General features: G+C 44.9%; 1 protein-coding gene across 8 annotated transcripts in view; it reads left to right on the top strand.

Annotated features, from left to right (window-relative positions):
• Positions 1-10,199, top strand: part of LOC110504100 (eukaryotic translation initiation factor 4 gamma 1) — a 72,024-nt gene extending 61,825 nt beyond the window's left edge. For all 8 annotated transcript variants that reach the window (XM_036961514.1, XM_036961513.1, XM_036961512.1 and 5 more), the window contains 10 exons: positions 5,328-5,563; positions 5,653-5,771; positions 6,122-6,294; positions 6,464-6,589; positions 6,682-6,763; positions 6,926-7,024; positions 7,671-7,811; positions 8,011-8,092; positions 8,413-8,553; positions 8,804-10,199. In XM_036961514.1, coding sequence (XP_036817409.1) covers positions 5,328-5,563; positions 5,653-5,771; positions 6,122-6,294; positions 6,464-6,589; positions 6,682-6,763; positions 6,926-7,024; positions 7,671-7,811; positions 8,011-8,092; positions 8,413-8,553; positions 8,804-8,988 — 1,384 coding nt within the window. In that variant the 3' untranslated portion in view covers positions 8,989-10,199. The remainder of the gene's footprint in view (positions 1-5,327; positions 5,564-5,652; positions 5,772-6,121; positions 6,295-6,463; positions 6,590-6,681; positions 6,764-6,925; positions 7,025-7,670; positions 7,812-8,010; positions 8,093-8,412; positions 8,554-8,803) is intronic.
• The last annotated feature ends 245 nt before the right edge of the window (positions 10,200-10,444 follow it).

The following is a 10,444-nucleotide window of genomic DNA, read 5'->3' as shown; positions in this document are numbered from 1 at the left end:
CTGTCTTATCAGCCCAGCCAAGTAATCTCCACTATAAAACGTATCTAGACATTATCTCACATTTTATTCTGGCTGCACTTTTTGACACGAGTAAGTTAGCCGTAGTTGGCTAGCTAGCAAGCAAGGGATAAGAATGTTGCCAGCCAGCATGGCAATGGAACATTTAGAACGAATGACTGGGTCGTGTCCATAGATACAGAACAAAAATACTGAACGACTGGGTCGCGTCTTTAGCAACCCTAGATTTTCGTCGGGACTATATCTTGTGGAAGGATGAAATGGTATGAATAAATTAATCAAAATAAAGTTTTTAATGACAATATGTCAATCATTATTTTAATATGTTGGTAACCCTTGGTATAAAAGTAATAATGCCCTCAAAGCCGCTGTTTGGAGGATATGTCACGGTTTGACGGCCCTCGGGGTGTGTGTGTGTGTATAGTGGGGCAAAAAAGTATTTAGTCAGCCACCAATTGTGCAAGTTCTCCCACTTAAAAAGATGAGGCCTGTAATGTTCATCATAGGTACACTTCAACTATGACAGACAAAATGAGAAAAATCCAGAAAATCACATTTGTAGGATTTTTTTATGAATTTATTTGCAAATTATGGTGGAAAATAAGTATTTGGTCACCTACAAACAAGCAAGATTTCTGGCTCTCACAGACCTGTAACTTCCTCTTTAAGAGGCTCCTCTGTCCTCCACTCGTTACCTGTATTAATGGCACCTGTTTGAACTTGTTATCAGTATAAAAGACACCTGTCCACAACCTCAAACAGTCACACTCCAAACTCCACTATGGCCAAGACCAAAGAGCTGTCAAAGGACACCAGAAACAAAATTGTAGACCTGCACCAGGCTGGGAAGACTGAATCTGCAATAGGTAAGCAGCTTGGTTTGAAGAAATCAACTGTGGGAGAAATAATTAGGAAATAGAAGACATACAAGACCACTGATAATCTCCCTCGATCTGGGGCTCCACGCAAGATCTCACCCTGTGGGGTCAAAAGGATCACAAGAACAGTGAGCAAAAATCCCAGAACCACACGGGGCCTAGTGAATGACCTGCAGAGAGCTGGGACCAAAGTAACAAAGCCTACCATCAGTAACACACTACGCCGCCAGGGACTCAAATCCTGCAGTGCCAGATGTGTCCCCCTGCTTAAGCCAGTACATGTCCAGGCCCATCTGAAGTTTGCTAGAGAGCATTTGGATGATCCAGAAGAAGATTGGGAGAATGTCATATGGTCAGATGAAACCAAAATAGGACTTTTTGGTAAACTCAACTCGTCATGTTTGGAGGACAAAGAATGCTGAGTAGCATCCAAAGAACACCATACCTACTGTGAAGCATGGGGGTGGAAACATCATGCTTTGGGGTTGTTTTTCTGTAAAGGGACCAGGACGACTGATCCGTGTAAAGGAAAGAATGAATGGGGCCATGTATCGTGAGATTTTGAGTGAGAAACTCCTTCCATCAGCAAGGGCATTGAAGATGAAACGTGCCTGGGTCTTTCACTACGACAATGATCCCAAACACACTGTCCGGGCAACGAAGGAGTGGCTTCGAAAGAACCATTTCAAGGTCCTGGAGTGGCCTAGCCAGTCTCCAGATCTCAACCCCATAGAAAATCTTTGGAGGGAGTTGAAAGTCTGTGTTGCCCAGCAACAGCCCCAAAACATCACTTCTCTAGAGGAGATCTGCATGGAGGAATGGGCCAAAATACCAGCAACATACCACAGACTGTCCAGGACGTGGAGGCCACACACACTACTGAGCCTCATTTTGACTTAAGGACATTTATCAACCCATGGAGGTCTGGATTTGGAGTCACACTCAAAATTAAAGTGGAAAACTGGCTGATCCAACTTTGATGTAATGTCCTTGAAACAAGTCAAAATTAGGCTCAGTAGTGTGTGTGGCCTCCACTTGCCTGTATGACCTCCCTACAACGCCTGGGCATGCTCCCGAAGAGGTGGCGGACGGTCTCCTGAGGGATCTCCTCCCAGACCTGGACTAAAGCATCCGCCAACTCCTGGACAGTCTGTGGTGTTGGTGGATGGAGCGAGACATGTTGTCCCAGATGAGCTCAATTGGATTCAGTTCTGGGGAACGGGCGGGCCAGTCCATAGCATCAATGCCTTCCTCTTGCAGGAACTGCTGACACACTCCTGCCACATGAGGTCTAGCATTGTCTTGCATTAGGAGGAACCCAGGGCCAACCGCACCAGCATATCGTCTCACAAGGGGTCTGAGGATCTCATCTCGGTACCTAATGGCAGTCAGGCTACCTCTGGCGAGCACATGGAGGGCTGTGCGGCCCCCCAAAGAAATGCCACCCCACACCATGACTGACCCACCGCCAAACCGGTCATGCTGGAGGATGTTGCGGGCAGCAGAACGTTCTCCACGGCGTCTCCAGACTCTGTCACGTTTGTCACGTGCTCAGTGTGAACCTGCTTTCATCTGTGAAGAGCACAGGGCGCCAGTGGCGACTTTGCCAATCTTGGTGTTCTCTGGCAAATGCCAAACGTCCTGCACGGTGTTGGGCTGTAAGCCCAACCCCCACCTGTGGACGTTGGGCCCTCATACCACCCTCATGGAGTCCGTTTCTGACCGTTTGAGCAGACACATGCACATTTGTGGCCTGCTGGAGGTCATTTTGCAGGGCTCTGGCAGTGCTCCTCTTTGCACAAAGGCTGGAGGTAGCAGTCCTGCTGCTGGGTTGTTGCCCTCCTACGGCCTCCTCCACGACTCCTGATGTACTGGCCTGTCTCCTGGTAGCGCCTCCATGCTCTGGACACTACGCTGACAGACACAGCAAACCTTCTTGCCACAGCTTGCATTGATGTGCCATCCTGGATGAGCTGCACTACCTGAGCCACTTGTGTGGGTTGTAGACTCCGTCTCATGCTACCACTAGAGTGAAAGCACCGCCAGCATTCAAAAGTGACCAAAACATCAGCCAGGAAGCATAGGAACTGAGAAGTGGTCTGTGGTCACCACCTGCAGAACCACTCCTTTATTGGGGGTGTTTTGCTAATTGCCTATAATTTCCACCTGTTGTCTATTCCATTTGCACAACAGCATGTGAAATTTATTGTCAATCAGTGTTGCTTCCGAAGTGGACAGTTTGATTTCACAGAAGTGTGATTTGACTTGGCGTTACATTGTGTTTAAGTGTTCCCTTTATTTTTTTGAGCAGTGTATGTGTGTATATATGTATATGTGTATATATATGTGTGTGTGTGTGTGTGTGTGTGTGTGTGTGTGTATACAATATATACATATATATGTATGTATGTATGTATGTATGTATGTATGTATGTGTGTGTGTATACGTCTGTCTATTTATGTATGTGTATATATGTATGGAAATGTGTATAGATATATATTTGTGTCTCTGTACATTGTGTATATATACGTGTGTGTGTGTGTATGGGTATGTATACATCTGTCTATATGTGTGTCTATATGTTTATATGTGTGTGTGTGTATATGTATGTGTGTGTGTGTGTGTATATATATATATATTTTTTTTTTGTGTGTCTATATACATACATATACAGTGCCTTGCGAAAGTATTCGGCCCCCTTGAACTTTGCGACCTTTTGCCACATTTCAGGCTTCAAACATGTATTTTTTTGTGAAGAATCAACAAGTGGGACACAATCATGAAGTGGAACGACATTTATTGGATATTTCAAACTTTTTTAACAAATCAAAAACTGGGCGTGCAAAATTATTCAGCCCCTTTACTTTCAGTGCAGCAAACTCTCTCCAGAAGTTCAGTGAGGATCTCTGAATGATCCAATGTTGACCTAAATGACTAATGATGATAAATACAATCCACCTGTGTGTAATCAAGTCTCCGTATAAATGCACCTGCACTGTGATAGTCTCAGAGGTCCGCTAAAAGCGCAGAGAGCATCATGAAGAACAAGGAACACACCAGGCAGGTCCGAGATACTGTTGTGAAGAAGTGTAAAGCCGGATTTGGATACAAAAAGATTTCCCAAGCTTTAAACATCCCAAGAAGCACTGTGCAAGCGATAATATTTAAATGGAAGGAGTATCAGACCACTGCAAATTTACCAAGACCTGGCCGTCCCTCTAAACTTTCAGCTCATACAAGGAGAAGACTGATCAGAGATGCAGCCAAGAGGCCCATGATCACTCTGGATGAACTGCAGAGATCTACAGCTGAGGTGGGAGACTCTGTCCATAGGACAACAATCAGTCGTATGTTGCACAAATCTGGCCTTTATGGAAGAGTGGCAAGAAGAAAGCCATTTCTTAAAGATATCCATAAAAAGTGTCGTTTAAAGTTTGCCACAAGCCACCTGGGAGACACACCAAACGTGGAAGAAGGTGCTCTGGTCAGATGAAACCAAAATTGAACTTTTTGGCAACAATGCAAAACGTTATGTTTGGCGTAAAAGCAACACAGCTCATCACCCTGAACACACCATCCCCACTGTCAAACATGGTGGTGGCAGCATCATGGTTTGGGCCTGCTTTTCTTCAGCGGGGACAGGGAAGATGGTTAAAATTGATGGGAAGATGGATGGAGCCAAATACAGGACCATTCTGGAAGAAAACCTGATGGAGTCTGCAAAAGACCTGAGACTGGGACGGAGATTTGTCTTCCAACAAGACAATGATCCAAAACATAAAGCAAAATCTACAATGGAATGGTTCAAACATAAACATATCCAGGTGTTAGAATGGCCAAGTCAAAGTCCAGACCTGAATCCAATCGAGAATCTGTGGAAAGAACTGAAAACTGCTGTTCACAAATGCTCTCCATCCAACCTCACTGAGCTTGAGCTGTTTTGCAAGGAGGAATGGGAAAAAAATTCAGTCTCTCGATGTGCAAAACTGATAGAGACATACCCCAAGCGACTTACAGCTGTAATCGCAGCAAAAGGTGGCGCTACAAAGTATTAACTTAAGGGGGCTGAATAATTTTGCACGCCCAATTTTTCAGTTTTTGATTTGTTAAAAAAGTTTGAAATATCCAATAAATGTTGTTCCACTTCATGATTGTGTCCCACTTGTTGTTGATTCTTCACAAAAAAATAGTTTTATATCTTTATGTTTGAAGCCTGAAATGTGGCAAAAGGTCGCAAAGTTCAAGGGGGCCGAATACTTTCGCAAGGCACTGTATGTGTCTCTATACATACATGTGTATATACACTCCAAACACCGGCTTCTCGGGCATTATCACTTAATTGGAACATCACCACAGGGCAGAATGTTTGATTGGTTCATATGAATCAAGGTCTTGTGACTCTTTGCGTCTACCCCCCTAAACACAAACAGGAACAGCTCGAGCCGGGACCGTGGCAGCGACAAATTTGAACGTCTTGACCGTGGCAGCAACGACCGCTTCGGCCGGCGGGACGACAGGAACCCGGTCACCAAGCGGAGCTTTAGTAGGGAGACGGAGGAGCACCGCAGAGAGAAGGAGCACCGTGGCCCTTCTGATCCCATACGCCGCGTTGCCAGCATGACCGACGACCGGGGCACCAGAGACCGAGCTAGGAGCAAAGAGAATGGTACGAAAAACTTTGTCAGGCAAGGATTTCTCAGGCAGACATTTTGAGAGTAACTTCTGTGTGACATTCTCTCTCTGTTTGGGCCACAGTGAAGAGGGAAGCTGCTGCAACACCTCCTGCCCAGACCAAACCTTCCTTGAGGGAAGAAGAGCTGGAGAAGAAGGCCACAGCTATCATAGAGGAGTACCTACACATCAACGACATGAAGGTACATCACACTTATACCCATGCAGATCATTGGTGAGACCTACACATCAACGACATGAAGGTACATCACACTTATACCCATGCAGATCATTGGTGAGACCTACACATCAACGACATGAAGGTACATCACACTTATACCCATGCAGATCATTGGTGGGACCTCCATATCAACGTCACACAGTTGAATGATACATACTGTAGCTAGTTGGCCACATGGAAAGCCATGTTCAATAACACCATGTAAAGGATATACAACAAACTGTTTTACCTGTTTTTACTGAAACACGGCCCTACTTTAGAGGAGTAAAACTAACCTTTTTAATCCTGTTTGTTTCCCCTCTGGCGCTATAGGAGGCGCTGCAGTGTGTAGTGGAGATGAACAGCACCCGGCTGCTCTTTGTGTTTGTAAGGAGCGGTCTGGAGTCTACTCTGGAGCGCAGCCCCATCGCCAGAGAACGCACCGGCCTGCTGCTGCACCAGCTGTACAAGGCAGGCACCCTGCCCACAGAGCAGTACTACAGAGGGTCAGTCACCTCAGAGTTTTCTACCTGTGGAACAGCACTGCATACCAATGACTTGTGAAACATTGAAATTGTGAAAAGGGTGGAAGTGGACCACTAATATATCAACTTTTTTATTTTCGAGATAAAGTCTGATAAATCTGAGGGATTGATTTTGAGTGTGTGTCAACAGGCTTCAGGAGATACTGGAGGTGGCAGAGGACATGGCCATAGACATCCCCCACATCTGGCTCTACCTGGCTGAGCTCATCACCCCTATGCTCCACGAAGGAGGCATCCCCATGGGACCGCTCTTCAAGTCAGTCCCAGGCTTCATTCTAGGCCTCTACTAATAACTCTGTTCAATCAGTCAGTATCCTCTATATTAAGAATTGACCTATCACTCTGCAGGGAGATATCCAAGCCCCTGGTTCCTCAGGGGACGGCTGGAGTTCTGCTGGCTCAGATCCTCACCCTACTCTGCAGAGGAATGGTACGTTCTCTCACTACCCAACCTGTAAAGGAGATGGTGCTTTGTTTTCATAACTATCCATCCAGGCATCTAGATGACCTTTGATGTTTGAATCCAATGCAAATGTCATGTTTGTGGATCCAAAGTGTTTGAAATGGAACCACTTGTATCTGTCTACCTCAGAGCCGTAAAAAGGCAGGCGCCATGTGGAGGGAGGCGGGGCTTAGCTGGAAAGACTTTCTGCCTGAGGATGAGGACGTCAACAAGTTTGTGACAGAAAAAGTAAGCGGTCAGAGATCATGACCCTGTAAGGATTGAAAGGAGCTGCACCATTTAGTATTGACCTTAAACTGCACTGAGAGACAAATATGAAAGAATAGTCAATTATTAAAGGTAGACTCAGCAAAATAACTTTGCTCTCACACAGTCACAGTATCTGAGCCAGTGGACCAAAACAGCTGGGAATTACAGCCAGGGGACCAAAACAGCTGGCAATTACAGCTAGGGGACCAAAACAGCTGGGAATTACAGCTAGGGGACCAAAACAGCTGGGAATTATAGCCAGGGGACCAAAACAGCTGGGACTTTTCTGCATCTACGTCATATGGCTGGGTCTACCTTTTAGATCAATCAAATGTGTTCGTCTTACTTGCATCCAGTTTCCCAAAGTGCTTTGAGGGCTTTCCAGACAGGAAGCGGCAGCAGAGTTGCCCATTCATTTTCAATGGAGCTAGGCAGGCAACGTTATTCTAGGCCTGGTGATCTGCGGTACTTGTGCACGTGAAAGCCGCTCAGCCGAGGTGGAGAAAATAGGAATCTGCTCTATTTTGGCTAACTTTGCTCCGCTCCATCGCCTCCTGTCTGGAAAGCCCTTAACAGTAATGATGGGAAGTTTCACTCTCTTGCTGTGTGTTCCCTCTGAATGCAGAATGTGGAGTTCACCCTGGGAGGAGATGATGAGACAGAGAAGAGCAGTAAGAAAGAGCTGAGCTCAGAGGAGCTGAACAAACAGCTGGACAGACTCATACAGGACAAGGCTGACAACCAGAGGATCTACGATTGGGTCGAGGTATGATGTGAGTGGGAGAGTGTCCCATCACCCAATTAATATTTTGCTTTGCTATTGGTTCCTTGTGCAGTAGTTTTACCAATAGACTCTTATATATTATATATATAGACTATTTTATATATATATATATTAGTCCCTACTGTATATTCCACTGCTCAACCCCACTGATATGTGTTGTGACTGTGCCTTCCCTCTTTAGGCTAACCTGGACGAGACACAGATATCCTCCAACGGGTTTGTCAGAGCAGTCATGACAGCCATCTGCCAGTCGGCCATCCTGTGTGAGTTTCCCTATCTTTATTGCTACCACCTCTCAATCCAACACTATCAGGACTCTTCCACTCGAATACCCCTTTCACAGAACTTAGCAGGGCCGTACCGTTGCTGGAAAGGACAAGGTAGAAGGAATATATCCAACACAGCACATTGTGGTTCAGATCACTCCAAACGCATCACCGTGATGTTGTGGCCGGTGACACTTTGCTTTTTGAAAGTCTAATATCTTGAAAACATGACTGCTGACATGCAAAACATAGTGGACTAATATTTTTTTTTTTTAATTAGCAAAGATAGTTTTTGACCCCTCCATCTCTGCCCCCAGGTGAGAACCCTTACAAGTTGGATGCGAAGGTGATCACCCGGAGGGCCAAGCTGCTCCACAAGTACCTGAAGGATGAGCAGAAGGAGCTACAGGCTCTCTACGCCTTGCAGGCCCTCATGGTGGAGATGGAGCAGCCTGCCAGTGAGTGAGATACAGAATGACTTCAGTCACTCTCCTCTGTGTCACATCTCTTTGGCAGTTTTTTACATGAAGACTCAGATTTGTCCTGTTTGTCTCCCAATGTTAGCCTTTATCTTTTTTCCATAGGGGTTATTTGACAGAGGGGTGTGGTTGACCAATTTGTCTCCTAGATGAGTTATTTGTGTGTACATTGTGTATTGAAATCCTTTCTCTTACATTGTTGACATGCTCTCTTCCTCTTTCCTTGTAGACCTGCTGCGGATGTTCTTTGACACGCTGTACGACGAAGACGTGATCAAAGAGCAGGCCTTCTACAAGTGGGAGTCCAGCAAGGACCCCGCTGAGATGCAGGGCAAGGGTGTGGCCCTGAAGTCAGTCACTGCCTTCTTTACCTGGCTCCGTGAGGCCGAGGACGAGGAGTCTGACAACAGCTAGGACCTGCTCACCGCTACCCCCTGGACTCTGGGAGGACTTGGAGGAAAGACAACATGCTGTTGATAATTATTCAGGAGCATGGAGCTGTTAGAATCAATAAAATCCTTCTGCATTAAAAAATAAAATAAAAGTGAGGGAAATAATCAGCTGGGAGATTCTACTACATATCGAAACAAGCAACCCTTTTATTTTCTTTTGCGCTGCCGAATGTCTTTGAACTAAATTGAGAAACTAATTGCGAGAGAATGATAAGCTTTACAACAAGTGGTAGGGATGGCTGTTTACTTCAGTGTTTTTTGAGGTTTTAGCCCTTGTTTTAAAGGCGTCACGTTGCCGTAGCAACACGTCATGATGTTTAGCAAAACAATAAAACAAAATCCCCAACAGACGACGAACTAAAGGCTGCTCATATATATTTTTGATTACATCATATATTGTGTTGAATGAGGCATGATGGCCATGTCATATGTATGATTCTATATGACTCTGTCAGCGATTAGCTCTTTCTTTTTGATTGGAGTGTTTCTTTTATAGAAAATAAAAATCTATATAAAGAAAAGTGGACATTCTGGAGCTCACGGTCTTTGGACGTTCCAGTCAGTCTTTGTGAGACTCCTTTGAACTTCATGTCTATGGACTCTGGAAGGCCTGGGATTGGTGGCGAGGGGGGTGGGGGGTGTTGGACAAGGACCTTTTGCTGCTGGGGGTCACAATGCTTCGTCATGGCCACGCCGGCCAACCCCCATTTGTCCTCTTTTCTCCTGGACTGGGGGTTTGGAAAGGGAGAACGGCCTTGCAAGGATAGGGATTTTTTAAAAGAGAAAATCATAATTTAAAACTTGAAAGGTGTATATATAGAAATCAACTTTAAAAAAGAATTTCAAGAAGATAAAGAATGTTCACAGTACGTATCCTAAGGCCTAGTGGAAATGCATTTCAGGAGTTTTGGTTTTTATTTTTCAAAAAAAGAAGTGCTATTGTCAAGCCATGTATTTTTTTTTCAGAACCAGTGGCAGTTCTATGTATTTATATTCTTCTCTGTTAGCAGAAGGTGCTTGTAATTATCCACCTGAAGTCATTGATTGCAACTTAATTGAATATTTTGTAAATACGTTTTTGATTTACTTGATGAAGTATTTAATTAAGTAAATGAATGCATCCTTTTCATATCCGAAACTGGACAATATAATAAAGAACATTGCAAATAAGAACACTGGGGAGGATATATTTTTAAGGTATCCAGAGAGGGGAAGATTTCAAAATGTTTTGCCCCAACATGTCCTCACTTGGTTGCCCCATACAAAGAAACAAAGCCTCTATTGTACTTAATTGTCTTGTGGAAGGAGTAAGCTGACTGGGCATTGGCTGAGACACAATTTATATACGAGAATGCGGCACCACCGTGCAGAAGTTCCATCTGTGTAGATGGGGCTCAGCCCACCACTGAAAAGGAGCC

The sequence above is a fragment of the Oncorhynchus mykiss genome, chromosome 24 (assembly GCF_013265735.2).
Source record: "Oncorhynchus mykiss isolate Arlee chromosome 24, USDA_OmykA_1.1, whole genome shotgun sequence".
NCBI classification, from domain to species: domain Eukaryota; kingdom Metazoa; phylum Chordata; class Actinopteri; order Salmoniformes; family Salmonidae; genus Oncorhynchus; species Oncorhynchus mykiss.
This window is presented reverse-complemented; position numbering and strand designations above follow the sequence as displayed.